At 38.4% G+C, this 18,984-nt stretch overlaps 1 protein-coding gene across 5 annotated transcripts; it reads right to left on the bottom strand.

The window, feature by feature from the left end:
- Positions 1-2,937: 2,937 nt before the first annotated feature.
- On the bottom strand, positions 2,938-8,647 carry LOC120083024 (RNA pseudouridine synthase 6, chloroplastic-like). 5 transcript variants are annotated; one of them, XM_039038507.1, is made up of 10 exons: positions 8,268-8,647; positions 6,532-6,660; positions 6,178-6,432; positions 6,011-6,092; positions 5,584-5,699; positions 5,442-5,496; positions 4,718-4,829; positions 4,220-4,389; positions 3,771-4,105; positions 2,938-3,472 (listed from the first exon to the last, which is right to left on the bottom strand). In XM_039038507.1, the coding sequence occupies exons 1-9, from the start codon at positions 8,501-8,503 to the stop codon at positions 3,821-3,823; spliced, it is 1,440 nt and encodes a 479-aa protein (XP_038894435.1). In that variant the 5' UTR covers positions 8,504-8,647; the 3' UTR covers positions 2,938-3,472; positions 3,771-3,820. The 5 variants fall into 5 exon arrangements, with proteins under 5 accessions (XP_038894435.1, XP_038894439.1, XP_038894436.1 ...); XM_039038511.1 differs by having other exon boundaries at positions 6,178-6,421; positions 8,268-8,403; XM_039038508.1 differs by having other exon boundaries at positions 6,178-6,421; positions 6,532-7,656; positions 8,268-8,392.
- Positions 8,648-18,984: the final 10,337 nt, after the last annotated feature.

The following is an 18,984-nucleotide window of genomic DNA, read 5'->3' as shown; positions in this document are numbered from 1 at the left end:
TCCAAGCAAACTTTTCTATACTTAATGAACCAAGTGTTTCTACGTAAATACCTCGACAAATTCGTCGTATGTGTATTCTCGATGACATTGTGCTATAGTGGCCTCGCTAGAGAACCATCGACATCACCTCCAACATAGTCTTCGAAAAGCTGGGGAAAATCAGTTGTATGTAAAAGAGAGAAGTGCTCCTTTGCCCAAGAGCGCAATAAATTTCCTCGGCCACGTGATGAATGTAGTCGAATTGTATGGAAGAGGGCAAGGTGGCCGCGATCAGAGACTGGAGGTTACCATCATCCGCGACGAACTACGATCCTTCCTCGGGCTAGCCAACTACTATAGGTGGTTCGTAGAAGGATTCTCGAGAAGAACAGGGCCATTAACCGAACTGTTGAAGAAAGATGAGCCACCACTGGCGTTGATCCTGAAATGTCAAGCCGCCTTTGAGGGCTTGAAGAAAGTGTGATTGGAAGGGCGGTCCTGCGAATTGCCGAGTGACCAAACCATATTGAAGTAGAGATATGCTTCTGACTTCACGTTGGCGGTGTCCTCCTCCAAGACGAACACCCCATTGCGTATGAGAGTAGGAAACTAAATGATGCCGAACGGAGGTATGCCGCCTCCGAGAAAGAGATTTAGCAGTAGTTACTGCTTGAGGGCTTGGAGACAGTATCTCTTAGGGGCCAAGTTCGTGTCAGGACCGACAACAACTCCATCTGCCATTCTTCAACCAACCGAAGTTGTCGTCGAAATAGGCACGGTGGCAGGAGTGTCTAGCGGAGTTCGACTTCCAACTTGAACATAGACCGGGGAAAAGTAACCAAGTGGCCGATGCTCTTAGCCAAAAGAGCGAACATGCGGCCCTGTGCATGTTCGCCCGCCTACAAGCAAGTACGTTGAGTGCAACAGTACGAAAAAACTGTCAAAACTCACTTGACACGACACAGCGGCGCGAGGCCATCAAAAGTTGGCCAAAGAGGGGAAGACACGCCAGTTTTTGGAAGACGATTACTATACACCAAGGGCAATCGCTCTACATCCCTAGATCCAAGGAGTTACGAAGGTCGCTGATGAAGGAGTGCACGACATACCGTGGGCAGGACATAATGGTTTGGCAGAGGACTTATTTTGCTATTCTGAAACAAGGCTACTATTGGCCAAGCCTTCGAGACGATGTCATGCAATTTACTAACACTTGCCTTGTCTGCAACAAGACAAGGTCGAAAGGCGAAATTAGCGGGTCTGCTGGAAACCCTATGCCGTCGCTGAACCCCTACCTCGTGCCTCTAGACCATCGGGAGAGCGTGTCTTCTCGACTTCATCACCCATTTGCCCAGGTGGGAAGAGTTCGAATACGATTTTTGTTATCATCGATCGGTTCTCAAAATATCACTTTCATCCCGACGCCGAAAATGTGCACAAGCCGTAAAGACTGCCCAGCTGTTCTTCAAACACATCGTGAAATTATGGGGCGTCCCCGCGAGCATTGTTAGTGATCGGGACGGAAGATTCACTGGGACATCTGGACAGATTGTTCAAAATATTGGGTCAACACTGAATATCTCCTCTACTATCATCCCCAAACTGACGGCCAGACGGAACGCTTCAATAGTATGCTCGAGAATATCTGCGTCACTTTAACGACACTAGGTAGAAAACTGAAATGGTCCAATTGTTAGATGTGGCTCAGTTCAGCTTCAATAGCCAACAGAGTTTCGCGACCGGAAAAAACGCCCTTCGAAGTGGTGTCGGTAGACAGCCACTCATGCCATACTTGTGGACCACCCTTATGCAGGCAAAGTCCCAGGCACATAACTTCACTAAAGACTGGCGAGCAAAACCTCTGAGATAGCTCGCGCATACCTAGAAAGAGCATCAAAGGATGAAGAAATGGGCTGATAAGAAGCGGAGGCCCTCAAGTTTCAAGCCGGGGACAAGGTCCTGATCAAGCTACGACCGGAACAGTTTCGTTCTCGAGGCCAGAAAGACCAACAGCTAGTAAGGAAAATATGAAGGTCCAGTGGAGGTAATTGAGAAGGTCGGGAGAACCTCAATATAAGTTTCAGTTACCCTCATGGATTGAAGATTCATCCTGTCATCCATGTGAGTATCCTGAAGCCCTATCATCCCGATCTCGAGGATGAACAACGAAACATGCTAAGCGCCCACCCGGTCACGATGAAGAATTCCGCTGAGAAAGAAGTTGCATAAATCCTGAAAAAACGTACGCCCCGTGTTGGAAGACCCAGACGAGAACTGACAGAGTTCTTAGTGAAATGGAAAGATCTCCCGACGAAGAGGTCAATTGGGAGCGGGCCGAAGATTTGAAAGAATGCAGCCCAACCATCGCAGGATTTTGAACAAGGTCAGTTGACGGGGACGTCAACCAATTAAGTGGGGACAATGTCACGGTCATGCTTGTCCAGGGCCTGTTGCCCATGGCCGCATGCCGAATCCAACCCCTTCTAACATACTTTCATATTCTTGTTTGTATTAGCTTAGTTAGCTTTGCTTTCTTTACATTTTCAATTGTAAGTGACCACTTGCCCTTTTGCATATGTAAGGGTGCCTGTTGGCTTTTTGTTCAAAATGCACTATATGGGATAAGACTAAACCATCACTTCCTCATACCCGAGTAGTACTCTTTAAAGTTGTTGTTGTTGCTTATTGCTTTCTGGTCTACTAAAATCTTTCTTTCTTTATTCACACTCACAAAAACTTCTTACGAAAACCTTTTCTCCAAACCCTTTTCTAAAACCGTTTTCCCTAAAAACGAGGGTGGAGGTTGCGAAACGCACTCGTGTGCCACCGACAGTCCGTGTTCGAGTTGGCTGACTTGCTTCGTGAGCAGGAACAAGTGTCGCACAAATCGCTAAGAGAAACTTCCGAAAGAGCGATTGTGACACCAAGCATACTTTGCAACCTAATTGAAAAAGAAAATAGACAGAAAGGGATTTAGTTTAGCCCTTCCAAAAAGAACCAAATGCATTTCACTCTGATTGGGAAAGGACCAAGATCTAATGCTTCGAGGAACACCACTCATAGACTATATATGTTTAATTTCCATACATATAACATTAAAATTTGATTACATCCACAAAATACCAATAGACAGACAGACTGAAAAGTTGAGTTAACCATATTATCATCCAATGATCCAACAGAAAACAGGAGTTTCATTTGTGCGGCCTTGATTGAATTGAAGCTTGTCCGGATTGTATATGATGTGGTGCTTGTTCAGGAAGGTGCAGATGTGAGAGGGTACATTGCCTGGTCTTTGCTGGATATACTTGAGATGGCTGAATGAATATATAATATATACAAACGAAAGATTTGGCTTTACCTGTAGATTATGCGACTCTGAATATACCTCCAAAGCTTTGAACCTCCTAGTACAAAATTTCATTTTCCAAACTTTATGGTCCACATGCCACTGCAGTTGCGTCAAAGGAAAGTGTTCCAAGTAAGCAGCACCCTGAATATATGAGAATTACTATCATGTCATTGCCTGTACACGACTGATTGATAATTGAATGCTGTTAGTTTCATTCCTTAACTTTATATTAACTGGTCATCAAGATGGTTAAGATATAATTTGTAAATAAAAACCTTGATGTTAGACAATACAAAATACTTAAGGAGTGTTTTGATTGACTTTTATATTTAAAACGTGTTTTTAAGTGGAAAAAATAGTTTTAGGTACTTAGAAAGTCAATCCATGCAGACGCTTGGCATTTTTCTCAACTATTTTCTGTGTGGGTGGTCGAAATAACCTTGCAGATTGTTGGCTAATGCAAAATTATGGCTTGGAGTCAATATCGAGCTATAACTGTTCCAGCTTCCACCAAGGAGTCCCAGCATTGTAAATGTGCTTCCCCGAATCCCATGAAATCTCATAAGCCTGCAGTCCAATAGCAACAGCCGGTTCTTTTCCGTGCTGAGCAATCCACTCTGCCACTGCAGTTTCTTTATCTTCTTCGCTTGTATACTCTTTCTTACATTTTCCAAATGGATTCAACCCAGGATTAGCCATCTCTGCAACTGCTGCAGGCATGTAGATGGAATCACCAACCAACGGTGCTCCACAATCAGCCAGTTGTGCTCGAATCTGCATCATCAGAAAATATCGTATTTATTTTAAGAACGATGAATGCAAGAATTTCTGAAGATGGTTTCAAAATAACAAAGACAAATGCAGAAACAGAAAGACTATGCTAAGAACCTGATGCGTCCGACCAGTCAAGAGGTTGATTTTACATTCAAATGCTTTCTTTTTGGAGGGCCACCCACAATCTTCAATATAGTATTTTGCTTCAATATCAGCATCTGGCCATGAAACCTCTCTGCACTCCAACACCTCAAGCTGACACAAGTTCCATCCATCAATAAAATCTGCAAGTAGAAGATGTTTAAAGTGACAAAAGGACGTAAACTGCCTATCACACCTTAGTATGGGTACAATTGTGGTCAGGGTTGAAGGTTGAGGTTGACACCCTCGTAGGTGTCAGGTTGGGAGGGAGTTGAAATGTTAATGATTAGGACCACCATTTGCATGTTAATTTGCTGGAAGAATAGTTAAGACTGATTTTCTAAGTTCTTGAGTTTGTGGCTGCATAACAATAATCAAACAGTATACATATGTTCTCCAATATGAAAAATTGTAACAAATAGTTCAAAGCAATATCCGATGATTATTGGAATGCTTGATTGTCAAACTTGCCTTCTGAAACGAGTCTAGGAGCCAAATTAACTGGCCGCATATAGTGTGTTATTATTCCCATTGGTATGGGAGCAGCAGCAAGAGCAAGATAAAGCTTCATAACCTTTTTCTCCTATAAACAAAAATTTGTAAAGCATTACTATCAAATTAAGAAATAAAGAGCATCAACACAAACAACTTTATTAAAATTTCAAATATGTATAATGGATACTCTACCAAGACCATTAAAAATAAATAACTTGTCAGCTTGTGCAGCTTGTTCAGCTTCTTTATCATGAACATATCACTAAATAAATCCATTTTAACTTCCTCTTGGTGCAAAGTGCTTAAAAATGAGAGTCTCAAACTCTCAAATGCAATGTTTGTGAAACTTGTTTCCACACATTCGTTCCAGTTTTCACTTTTCGTTCCATTGATACACCTCTTTATCATAGAGATACGACTTCATATTAAGAGAGAGAACAATGAAGCATTTTAATATTTTACCACTATTATATGCATGAAGAAGATTTAAGAGGGAATATTTAACTACTTCATATTGAAATTTCAAGGTACATGATAAGACTGGAAAATTGAGTGAATAAACAGAGATTTAAGGATGGTAAAAGAATAATAATAAGAAATAAATAAATAGATAACTAATGTTACAATATTTTGAATAGTGCTATTGCTTAGTGACTTAACCCCAATGGTCAAACTCAAGAAATAAGACCATGAAACTTACTCTGATTTTACGATGGAAGATGGAGCAATACTCTTTTGTCCTAGCTAGAATGACGCTGCATAAATGTGTAAATGAATGAAACAAGTATTTTGAAGAGAGGCATTATATTAGAAATGAGAATATATGTAAGAAACACCATTACCAGCCCTCAGTGCAGTTGTCAATCTGATGGGTAGTCCACAAGGGAGATGTTAATCCTAAAGCACGAGTTGCAAACGTTACACAAGTCTCTTCGATGTTGTTAGTAGTGCCACCAACCTGACAGAATATTGATCATAGTTAACAGCTTAAAATTGAATGTCCGCTAGATGGTATTGATGCAAATAAATTGTGTCATTCTCTACAAGTGTTATGGTTTACATCATCAGTTTTTTTAACTTAGGGCCTCAGAGGTGCCATGTTATTGTAACATCTGTAAATTTATCCATATCACCAAAATGCATACACCATACATGATCAAATTTTGCATAATGTTACGGGAAGAAACAATGCAACTACCAACAGTCACCACAAATGGAAGGCAATGCAAATAATTCCTCAAGCCAGAGATTAATGGTTCAACCACAGACCGATGTACCAGCAGGTTTGTCCAAAACCACATAGGAATCTGTCACAGCGATAATTCTTGATTTCCAATCAATTTCATAGCACCTGAATGATTGTTAATTTCAACTAGCATCATTTCATTATGAACATTATTTTGCTTTTGAAAAGAAAAACAGGTAGTTTATTTCACCTTGGAAAGCGTTTGGGATGCACATAAACACGCAAGTACATTCCAACTTCCACAAACTCGTCAATATGAGTTATCCGGAAAGTATTCTGAGCTTCTCTCAAAGTTTTCCCTTTGATAGATATTCGCCCTTTCAAAAATGATGGTTCAGTAAATTTTTTGAATAGTCTAAATTCCTCGGGGGTTGCAGTTGGCGCGGGCTGTGGGCATACTAGAGCATAATATACTGCACCAAAATGAATGAGATCTGCAACATACCTTCAACCAATGAAACTAAATTCATTGCTTAATCTAAATTAGACTTAAGATTATGTTGCATAGTCAATTATTATGAGCAACCAAAAAGATAGCACTCACAAAGGAGGAAGATCCAATGATTTAGAGATGTATTCCAGAACAGGTCCCCTTTCCAAAACGACAAGATGTTCAACTCGTGTGTGTCTATTGAATGAGGGACATGGAAGCAAACGATGATATTGAGGATACCTGAAATTAATTTCACTCTGAGCATGCTAAATTCTAAAGGAATCATAAAAAGGGAATCAATACCAGGGATTCGGAGGATGAAAAAATCCAATAACAAATCATGTTATTGCAAGTGTATTAAGCATCTAACAGAGTAATCAGCAAAGGTGCCAGGAAACCCATTTTTTCTTCCTTTATCTGACAGTAGAAGGCAAAATTGAAGTTTGGGGCTCTTAACAAGTACGCCAGTTTTGGCGACACTACAAGTTTTTTAGTGCCAACCGGTGAAGATGGGTTCAATGCTCATGATTGATAGTCCATATATAATGCATATAGTTCTTCAAAGAGATAATTGATTAAAAAACCCCATCTTAGATCCAAAATGGTTTTTGCGCCCATTTTTCCAAACTTAATAATTTTCCCCTCTTCCTTACATCATATCATGAGCCAAGTTACAAAACTATCCCTAGTTTTCTTTTTTCCTTTTCCTCTTCTTCTTCTCAATTTTCCTTCTCCATTTGTGTTGGTCATTCTCCATTTGTCGCCAACCATTGGAACGTTGCAGAAGTGTCGTCATTGGCCACCAGAACATTAGATGCAATGGAGCGAGATAGCAAAAGAGCGAGAGTGAGAGTGCAAAAGAGCAAGAAAGAGAGAAAATCAAAAGAAATAGGAAGTTGAGAGAGCGAGAGTGTGAGAATGCAAGACTGTGAGAGTTCGAGAGTGCAAAAGAGTGTGAGAAAGTGAGAGTTCGAAAGTGCAAGAAAGAGAGGAAATCGAGAGAAAGAGGAAGTCCAGACAGCAAAGGCCAATCCATGTACATGAGGTTCTATTTTGATAATTCCTTCCCAATGTGACGTTAGGGTAAAAAAAACCTCCAATTCAAAAGGTAGGAATAATCATTTTCTTCCGCAACTTTGGGTCATCCATCCGACGGACCCTTGAGCCATCGGCCATAGGTTTTTTTTTCCTCTTTCCTTTTCTTTCTTAACCTTCCATTTTGCTTTTATTCTGCAACTTTTATCACAAGACAAACAATACACAATGAAAAACAAGATTCTAATTCAAACCAAGGAGTGACATAAAGTAGAAATGCGGGAATGACCAACGATGAAATCTCCCACAACCATGGAAATAAACATTCAAACAACTTAAATAGGTAAATAATTCGTAATCTCACATTTTTACAATTAAAATAGAAAAATTTCATAAAATGACTCGAAACCCAAAAAATTTTCTACCAATGACATCTTCCTAAAAACTTTTCTACCACTCACCTTTTGCCCATACGAAATTTCAAAATTACCCCCGATTTTTAAAAAGTCTTCAAACCATTTGGTGAACGTGTGTCTCTACGAATACTTTACAACGATAGAGTCTCCCTCCATTTCGTTCATTTTCTTATCGTTGAAAAAATACTAAGCAAGCGTTTAGAGAATATTAAGCGAGCATTTAGATATTACTAAGCGATCAGATAGAGATTATTAAGCGATCGTATAGAGAATACTGAGTGATCATTTAGCTAACTGTTACGCGATCGTTTAAAACAAAACTAAACAACAGTATCCCTATTCAAACTAGCAATCAATTAGTAAACAAGAAGGTATGAAAAAAAAAATTAGCAGTACCCATTTTCTGCAGAATTAGTTGCAGTTTGTGTAGAGGTAACGTCTGCTGTTGAGGATTCACAAGGGAACGCGTTGCTCTTTAACCTAAAAGAACGCCGAGCAGCAAAGCAATTGCCGCAAATGGCAGCACTGAGATTAGCACGAGTTCTCGCCAATTTTCGCAGCAGGGTAAGTGATGTACAGAGGCCACGGCAACCATGGGCGGCCACCAGAGAGATATTCATGGAAGCTAGCATCCTTGGGAGGCTTGGGAGACGGGATGAGTTGGTGCTGGTGAGACCAAAACGATGCTTGCTTTTCTTCTCGCCCGGAGAGGATAATTTTTGGGGGACAATTTCGCCAACGTAATGTGAGCTGAGGAGTAATTGAGGAAATTTTCCCGTATGAAAAAAATAAAAAAATAATATGAGTGGGAGAGTTTATTTTCTTTTAATAGATTAAATATAGAAAAATGGGTCAAACTATTTACCATTTATAGCAAATTTTCATATTAGTGGTGAAATACCAACAATATCCTCGTTGAAGCAGAATCAGACCCACACTAAAGAATCAGACCAACAATACCAACCCATTAATCGACGATTATTTCAACCCAATACCCACGTCGATTCAAAAATACCCAAGCCCATTCTTCTACATGTGTGCAATTCAACTTCACCAACCGTACAACTTCACAGTTGAATCAACTTCTTTGTCTTTGACTGATTCTTCTTCTTCTTCTTCCGTGGTCGTCCATCAAAATGATTTCCTTCGGTCGTCCGATGTAGTTATCGACTCTGTATACCATATTTTCACTACAATTGATTACTGTGAAGTCGTTGCAGGTGAGTAGCAGTGACTTCCTCCATACCATCAATAGTCGACATCACCTCTATTGACGTCCTCCAGCTATTGGGATTCCTAGTGAACTACTCCTGGTTAATTCGTCTAGGTGTTTCTTCTTTGCTTATAATTTCTCTTAAAATCTCGTGTGAACAAATTGGCACGTCCGGTGGGATATCTCTACCTCTCATCCGTCTCTTGTCATCCAAATCAACAAATGACATTAAAAAAGATGCATCTAAAGCAACTGCTACAAGCAACTCCTATATGGGAGCTGGCACCCATAGTCACTCAATAGGAATCCTACATGAGCAAGAACAAGGCTCTGTCATCACGGAGAAAGTATGGGAATGGCGGATGGAATTTCCTAAAGGTGGGATCATCATTAGAGAAAATCCTTTGTTCGACAGCTCTACTCCTACTTCTGATCCAGAAAGAATTACACTTAGATGTAGTGTCTGTCATGATGACTGACATATTGATTGAGTCAGTCATAGCAGAGATGGAAAAGAAGATAAATCTCCTAATGAAAATTGTTAAGGAGCAAATCATGAAATAGTTGCTTTAAAAGGTCAAATGCAAGCTCGAGAAACGACTAATGAGTCAACCTCCAACTACCAAAGACAATGACAAAGAAAAGTTTGTCTTGCAGGAAAATCAACTGCAACAATCCACTTTTGTCGCCTCTTTGTCAGTTCAACAATCGCAGGATATGATCACAAACTTCATAAGGGCTAAGTATAGAGGATCATCCTAATCTTCTTTTATGTACTCCAAGTCGTACACAAAGAGAATCGACTCTGAGAATGTTAGTTGGGTACCAACCTCCAAAGTTCCAGCAGTTTGATAGAAAGGGGAATCCAAAACATATTGCTCACTTCAGTGAAACTTGTGAAAATGTAGGGACTAGAGGAGACTTGCTAGTCAAGAAATTTGTCCATACCTTGAAAAGAAATGCTTTTGATTGGTATACTAATCTAGAGTTGGAAGTGATTGATAGTTGGGAACAGTTGGAAAGAGAGTTCCTTAACTACTTTATAGAACTAGGCGCATCGTCAGCATGATGGAGCTAACAAGCACCAAGCAGTAGAAGGAAGAGGCGGTCATCGACTACATCAACCAATAGAGAGCTCTAAGTTTGGATTGCAAAGATAGACTCACTGAATTATCTGTGGTGGATATGTGCACCCAAGGCATGCACTGGGAGCCTCTCTACATCCTACAAGGGATAAAACCTCATACATTTGAGGAGTTGGCGATACGCGCACACATGACATGGAGCTAGCATCGCCAACAAGAAAACTAAAGATTTTCTAGTCCCTGAAGGGAGAAAAGACAAGAATGAAACCAAGAACACTGAAAAGATCGTATATATTGTCATTAGAGAATTTATGGTCATTCATGCAACCCCAATCAAAATTTTCTCTAAAAGGAAAACAAACAAAATTTGAAAGAAAACACAATAAGGGCGAGAAGTGTCACCCAACTCTTAAAGAAAGACAGAAAAAGTTTTATCCATTTCCTAATTTTGATGTTATAGACATGTTGAAGCAATTATTAGAGAAACAACTCAATCAACTGCTAGAATGCAAGCAACTGGAGCAGTTAGGGAAAGTAGGTGATCCTTACTACTGAAAGTTGAAGGAACCTCTGAAGGTCCTTGAGCGAAAGCGTGGAGATCGATCCAAAATTTATGTTCACAAAATTAAAATTACAGAGTATAAATGTTATGCATAATCATAAATTTACTGCATGCAAACAAAAATAAAATGAGAGAATTAGCGTGTGAGAAAACTTATCGTTGAAGAATCCTTCTTCACGTATTTTCTTTCTCCAGATCTATCACGAACAAACTTGATCCAAATGGTCACTACCACGAAAAGAGCCCTTATGGGATGAGAATCACCAAGGAGTTGTGGGCTCTTAGGTTTTTGGAACAGAGGAAGTGATTGAGAGGAAAAATTGTTTTTCTAGAGAAAAACTTCAATCTCCTTTTGGAATTTTGCAAGTCTATTTTGCACTCTCTCCACACATGTACTAAAATAGAGAGAAATAGGGAGGAAGGGAGTTACAACTCCCTCCCAAAGCCATTTTCAAAATAAACTAAAATAATTTAATATATAAATATATGATAACTACCTTATCATATAATATATATTAAACTATATGTTATATCTAATATAACACATAATCTATAGTTTAATATTGTATCAAATACAATATAACATATAGTTTTCATTCTCTCAACAATGCATGATATTTAATATAAACCCAATTTATATTAAACTTAATTATATGAATCTACCATAATTAATATTTGAATCAAATTCAAATATTTATTTCCTCTCAAATAATGTATCAAATACATTATAGTAATTATATCATATATAATTAAGTAGAATTAATTATATCACATAATTAATTCCCTTAATTAATTTGAACAATTCGAATTATTCTAAAATTGATTCTCATTTAGTCCCTGTTGAGTTGCAGAGGGGACTCATGGACCTGTAGATTGAAGCTTCAATAGTACTTGAATAGTTAATTAAAATCTTTAATTAAATTATTCAACTTCCATTAACTGTCGGCACTCTACTAAAGGCCAACAGCTGCACTCTTCACATTACAGATATATTTTTGTGTCCATTGGATATAATCAGTCAACAAAGCAATGATCCTTAACAAATTGCTTGTAAATACAGTTCGGCCAAAATTACCGTTTTGTTCTATAGTTATATCTAACTTCTTAAGTACCACTGATTCCTTTAGTGAACAATAAATCATAGTCCAACTATGACTAGACTCCTCTTAGGTCAAAAGAGGATGTGACGCCGCATTGTTCAAGCCTCGGAATCAACTCTTAAGGGAGTAATTTATCTATTTTCCCTACCTTGGGGAAGGAGTGAATTACGTCTTATGTAGTTGTGTTCCCAGCTCCCTAATCAAACGAATCCTCAAAATGGTAAGCTTGTTGAGTTGGCGATCTGGCCACTCTCACCCATACAAATCAAAGAACTGCCTTCATAGGTAGGAGTTCACAATTCAGTAAGGATTTAGGTCATGTCATTTATGGTCATCCTGGTGAAATGTAAGTCTTTATTATGAACGACATTATATAATGAGACTAGTCATTTCGTGGTCCGGTCTTATACAAACTCCTTTGTATAGAATATCCTCGCTCACATGTCTCTCCACATGAATGATCAAGATCGGTTCATTTGTAGCATTTTACAAAAATTTTAACATCTACAAAGCGGGTCATACACGTTATGTCACTAGGACAAGGTATCCAACCTTATCCATCTACTACAAACCATTTAGGTTACCACTTAAACATGATCCACCCGTATGTCTCTGCATACATGTTTAAGCTACAAGATAACCTTAGATCTTGGTTTATTGGTTTGTGATTAATGCAACTAAAAATAAAATAAAACACCATATATTTTGTTAAATAAATAAGATGTTTGTACATTACAATTACAAACTATAGGACCTTATGAGATTAAGGGCATCGACCCCAACACAAGTATCACTGGGTCATTACCCACTTTGTAGAAAAGTGTTTCATGCTAAAAGAGCTAATTCTGAAGTTGGCTCGTAAAAAAAAGATTGAGTTGGATCTTGATGAAATAGCTCAAACAAATCACACTGCAATAGCAACGACTTCAAGTGTTCCAACATATCTGCATCTTATGATCAAAGAGAAAGCTTTATCCAGTTTGGGACCTTTGAGCTTATAGTTGTTCAGTTCTAACAAGAGATTTTAACAAAATATTTTCAAAATAAAGACAAGCCTGTTGAAGATGATGACAAAACGTGGATCCTTGTGACTTGTTGAAAGAATGGAAAGTCAGGTTCTACCCAAAAGGAGTCGGGCTTGCATCAAAATTACAGAAGAGAAAGCAAGAGTAAAAAGCATAAAGGGAAAAAAAGGCATGGAAGCCTATGTTTATTAAGGAAGAAGACAAAGACTTCCCTCAACTTCAACGGCCGGTGATTTTGGCAGAATTCTTACCAAGAAAATTCCTTGATAATCATCCAAAGGGAATATTAGAAGTTATTATATGTCATGTTGTCAGCATAGGAAAGTTGACAACAATCATATAACTATTGAAAAAGTTGATAATTCAAAAGAAACCGAGCAAAGAGCTTTTGTCTTCGATTGTATCAAGCCTTCAAATATTTGATCTTTAGTCTTCCAAAGATTGAGTATGGCCATGATAAAAAAAGAAAACCAATGTTTAACGTCTATTTCCACTCAAACTTCAGCCATCAAAAGGCTAAGTATGTCATACCCCTCCTCGAATTACCCTCATAATTTGAGAAGAAGTGTGAAGATAAAAATTGTCAGATAAAAATTGTCAATCCTCTTATGACAATTACTGCCAACATACTTCCATGAACCTATACTCCTAGTACCTAATAAATAGTTTTATAAATCACAACGAATTATTAACAAAATGTCTATACAACTTAGCATACAGGTTTTTACATAGTAGGATACTTTATTTATAACAACCACTCAAAATTCTATCATGACTCCCACAACATGAACATAAGATCCAAGTTTAACAAGACATGATGAGCCACTTAAGCTTCAAATCTTCTTAGATTCATGAGAAGTGGCTAACTGGCAGAACTGCTAGGTCTTGAGACGTCGGCTGCTACCTGAGGAGGAAAACATTAAAAAGAGTTAGTTGAAAATACCTAGTGAGTGATTTCTTTTAAATAAATAATACTTTCATAGCTCATGATATAAACATGTTTAGAATAAAACATTTACATTCACATTCCAAGTTTTGGAAATAAAATCTTGGAAATATAAAATCATAGCATGTAAAACCCTAGACTAAAACTCATCAGCATTTCCTGTAAAATTCCTCTACTCTTTGTTTGAACATGCGAGAGAGTCATTTTTCTCAATCCGTAATAACCTTAGTTGAGAGAGAGCTCTTTTGGTTAATCTCATCAACGTCAATACCATAGATTTTACGTGCACGTAGAACTGAGTAGTATCCTGCTTACCTTACCATATGTTCGGTAGTAAAGATCATCATATAGCTAAGTACCTTACCATACCTTCGGTACCAATGCTTAGGAGTAGGTTTTACGTATCAAACATACATGTTAACATCATAAAACAACAGACTTATCAAGCTTACGAGAATCGATAAATAGCTCATTTTAATGCTATAAAACTCAAGTGGAACGTATGGAAATTACATGTAAAATCTCTCTTTAAAACATCAACATGTGTTCATAGTCGATTCCGATCACTTAAAACATGTGTTAGAAAAATCAAGATAAAACTAACTAAGCGTTGGTAATTCATAAGTAAAACACTTAGAAAATATTTTGAAAACTAGTCACTTACTGTCTTTGAGTTACTTCCTTAAAGGACTGTAAGTCTCCTTTATATGCATCTGCCTTGTAAGAATAATAAGAGCCTTTGATTAATACCTTAGCTATTTCTTAAGCTTAACTTACTATTCAATTAAGGCATGCTAAGTCTCGAATCTAGCTTGATGCATCACTCCACTTCTTTTCTACTTGATGCATCCTCAGTGCATTGGTGCCTTACACATTATCATACTCAATCAAATTTTTACCTTGTGACTAGCTAGGTGAGTGGCAACACGCACATGATGCTTTTAGGTGTTAGAAAGTGTTGGCTTCACCTATGTGATGCGCGCTTGCTCACACTTAGCTTTTTCTATCAGCTGCTCACTTATGCATGGGTTGCAACTGCCTACTTGTTCATCCAACCAAAATTTCAATTTTTATTTTCAACTTGAATAACTTAAATTCCAGACATAATCTTAAGAAATTTCCTTTTAAGAACTTATTTCTAAATGGCTTAACTAGCTTTACCTTAGGATCCCAGTCTTTGATTCATCCTTACAGGCTTGGAATTTATCCAGCTTTACAACTCATTTGCGTGCCCTTAGATTCTTAAAGACATGAAGAAATTCTTCAACTTTCACCCTGATTTCATAGAGATCTTCTCCCAGCAGTCTTAGATTAGCTTCTTCATAGCTCAAGTGTCAATTCGATACTAACTCTTCTTCCTTATCACACTCAAAATGCCCAAACTAAGCTTCTTCAACTTCAACTTCCTTTTATACTAAGGTTGCATGCTCATAATGCCTTCTTAAAGTGACAGCTGGTGCACTAACCCACCCTTATGGCATCTAAGCACGCCATTTGGCCCACTAATTAGATGATTAAGCTGAATGCTTAAGTCCTTTATCAACACCCAAGTTGGCATCTCACTAGCTTTCCTCCTCGCTAACGCATACCATGGCAAATGTTGCACATTCTGGCTCCATGCATCACTAACCAACGCATACACTGGTTATACTCATCGACACCCCCCTTAACCTCTCATGCCTTAAGCACTCCTTGTCAACTACACGTTCACTTAGACAACCTCAATTGCCTGCATGCTATCTACCTTAGGTCTTTACTAATCTCCATATAATCCTTGATGCATACCTCCTGTTAGACTCAGCCAATTCCACCTTTAGACTCTTAAGCCTACAATCACTCATGTGTTCCTCACTTCTACATTTCTTGTCACACCCCATCCCGAGCCCGCCTTCTGAACCCGAGGGGAGGCGTGAAGGACCGCAGATACCACTCTTTTGTGATACCTACTGCCCATCTGAATCTCTTTACTTTTAGTAAACTTTAAGTCAAGGAAATAAACAATAACTGATTGATTAGGCCCATTTTATTACAACAATGTAATGTTTATACAACTCTCAGATTTAACTACAAAGTTTACATCAACAACTCTAAAACCTCGAAAGTGTAACTATGACTGTGGCAAACCTTGACCTTAGCAGCACCTTGGAACTTTTCATCTTTCGCTGCCTGGGAAAAAACATGAAAGAAAGAATGAGCTTCAAGAAGCTCAGTGAGTGGTAAGCAAGTTTTAGAGTTTATTTCAACTAATAAATAACAAGTATATCATATATATAAGGTTAGTACTCAAACCTCAGCTTTGAATGAGTCTGATCTCTACCTACACATATGGTAGATAGTTAACTGTTAATAATCATAAATGCTTACTCTCTTGCGTTTCCCTTTGTTCCCTATATGCACATAGCACCTCACTTATGGGCTCAAAAACTAGGCCTTCCGGCCCTCTAACCATCTCATACGAGGGTTCTCCCATAGGCTCAGGAACTATCTCAGTCCCTTAACCATCCCGTGCGTTTCCATTTGAGGCTCAGGAACTAGGTCTATTGATCTCTTGACTATCCCGATCACATAATCTCATTCTCATGCTAATTACTCGTTCATAACATAAATATATACATATACTCTATAAGATATGCTTTAAGACTTAAAGGAAAGTACCACTCACCTTGGTAAGGTAGGAATCTTCCTTTCTAAAAGTTCATCAGTCTTCTCGGGCTACCTTTTGGACTCTAAATTCTAGATTCAACTTTAAGCTTAGATTACTCATAGTTATAAGCCTTATTTCGAGATACTTTCTTCTACAAACATGCTCTAAAATATCTCAGAAAGCTTACCTTAAAATATCAGCTTAGGACTCCTCAATCCGATTCTCGACCCTTCTAATCATCAAAACTGATAGTAGCCCAAGTTTACCCGACAGCTCAAGTTTGGCCGGAATCCTCAAATCATCAAAACTGGCCCAAGTTTACCCGACAGCTCGACCCTTCTATCTTTTCCTCACTCTTCAGTCCGATTCCTTAGAGCTTCTTCTTTAGCAGCCCAACCTTGAAAACTAGACTCTCAGAGCTTTCAGATAGATTTAAAATCACTCCAAACGCACAAGTATTCTGGGAGAACTTCTCGTCCCAAGTTGTTGATGCTACTTCTAGACTTCACTATCCAACAGCATTTCCTCCTCTTGGAACTTCATGATCAACGTATGGCTATCTCCGAAACTGATCTTAAACACTTTTTTTACTATAGTTCAAGAGGTTTTCAAGTTTTGTACTAAAGAGATCTCTTGTGGTGGTATTTATAAGCCAAAGGAAATGATCCTTCTCATATTTTACTAAGTCTCAATGTAAGACACCTTCTACTTTGGAGTGTTTGCACCATGTTTTACCACCACTTACTCCTTTGCCATTCACCTACTCTTATGCCACTCACCTGCTTGAGTTTTCTTTCTCATGCATAAGACTCTCTTTGCATGAATCTTTATTCGTCCAACTTCTACTAACTCAAGTCCAACCACTTCTCAGTATAGTCATTTGTTCGAGTAAGCTCATCAGCCTTGCGTAACACAAGCCTCAACACCGCTCCATCATTGAATCTATCGTGCAGCTCTTGTACATCATTGCTTAGCTTCATCGTTTATTGAATCTCTTATTGTCACTTAACATTCAGCCCTCTCGCTGCCGCTCGTTGTAATCATCTAGTGCCTGCGTCCATCGGATAACACTAACGCCCGATCGTGTAGCTCAATCGTTTAGTGATATCTCGCTCTCAATGATCTCGCGCATAGCCTATCGTTTAGCTCCATCGTGTAGCGCTGACGCCTTATTATGTAACGCATCTATTTATCGTGTAACACCATCGTCTAGCATCTGCGTCTATCGTGCACGCCCATCGTCGTGTAGCACCATTGTGTAGTCTATCGCCCAACGCTTGCATCGTATAACGTATACACTCATCGTCTAGCGCCCGCTCATCGTTTAACGCTATTGTATAGTTCTATCGTCTAGCACTATCGTCCAACTTCTCCGCTTATCGTCTAATGCCTACGCTAATCGTGTAATGTTGTCTCTTATCGTGCAGTGCATCGCTTCGCATCGCTCAGCGTCCTCCAAAGCTATATGATTGTCTGCCTAGTGCCTTGCGCGCCATGTCTCGTTCTCTCGCTCTCGATCACGCATCCTCAACGCATGAGCAACTATTCGCAATGCCTTTTGCCAACGTTTCGGCCAACATGCGTCCAACCTCGCAAACGCATGGTTGCTTTTGGCTTCAATGCTTAATCTATTTTAAACCTCTACTTACTCAACCTCATCTCATACGTTAATGTTTTCTAACACCCAACGCATGGTTTCTTTTGACTTATTCCACTAGTTAGGGCTTATCTCCAAACTACTCAAGGAAAATCTTATTTAAACACTATAAATTTTCCTTTCCTTCAACATAGGATTTAACTTATGCTTAGCTAATTCCCTTAATTACCTGCTTAAGTAGGGAAATTGAAATCCGGGTTTTCTGATTCCATTCTAAGCGTTAACTCTCTTATCTTCCCTTTCAACCCGTCATCGTGCCTTCTTTCATCTGTTTTAGTTCTCCTAAATTTTGTCAAGTGTTGGCTATCTTTTACTACCCAAGAGTAGACTTAGAAAATTTTTCCTTACTCATTATAACTTCCATAATATTTCAACTACTACGACCATTATAACTACTTACATACCAGATTTAAAACACATACTAGAATAATAATACACGTAATTAAGGGGACTTAAAAATGATTACTATAAAAATGGGTTTATGGATTTACAATTTACCTTTCCCTTACTGAAATTTCATCCTCGAAATTTGCCCTAAACTCATCATGTGAACAGGTGTGAATATCTATTTCTCATTTACTCCTCAGCTTCCCATATGGCTTCCTCTACTCTATAATTCCTCCAACAGACTTTAACTAGTGGAATAGTCTTATTTCTCACGAATAAATTTGTTGGATTTTATGTCCTAAAACTCGTAGTTTGTAATATCATATTCTTGTTCAATAAAGTTGTTATTGAAAATCTTTAGTAAAATTAAATTCTATATTCATTAATCCAATAAACTAAGGATTCGAGGCTATTAAGTTTAAGTTTGAACTTTATGTAGTGACATAAAATATGGATCAAGTTCAAATATATAGCCAAAATGGTCTATAGTATAT

The sequence above is a fragment of the Benincasa hispida genome, chromosome 8, assembly GCF_009727055.1.
Source record: "Benincasa hispida cultivar B227 chromosome 8, ASM972705v1, whole genome shotgun sequence".
Lineage (NCBI taxonomy): Eukaryota > Viridiplantae > Streptophyta > Magnoliopsida > Cucurbitales > Cucurbitaceae > Benincasa > Benincasa hispida.
Note: the sequence above shows the minus strand (reverse complement) of the source record. Positions and strands in the feature narration are given on the sequence as shown.

Bases quoted from the DNA above. Each gene is read 5' to 3' on its own strand.
- LOC120083024 (XM_039038507.1), bottom strand. From the start codon at position 8,503: ATGCTAGCTTCCATGAATATCTCTCTGGTGGCCGCCCATGGTTGCCGT. The intron at 5,497-5,583 runs GTAATGGTGTTT...ACATTTATGCAG, and splicing joins GACAACTGCACTGAGGGCTG to CGTCATTCTAGCTAGGACAA. The intron at 4,106-4,219 runs GTTCTTAGCATA...CTGATGATGCAG, and splicing joins TGACTGGTCGGACGCATCAG to ATTCGAGCACAACTGGCTGA.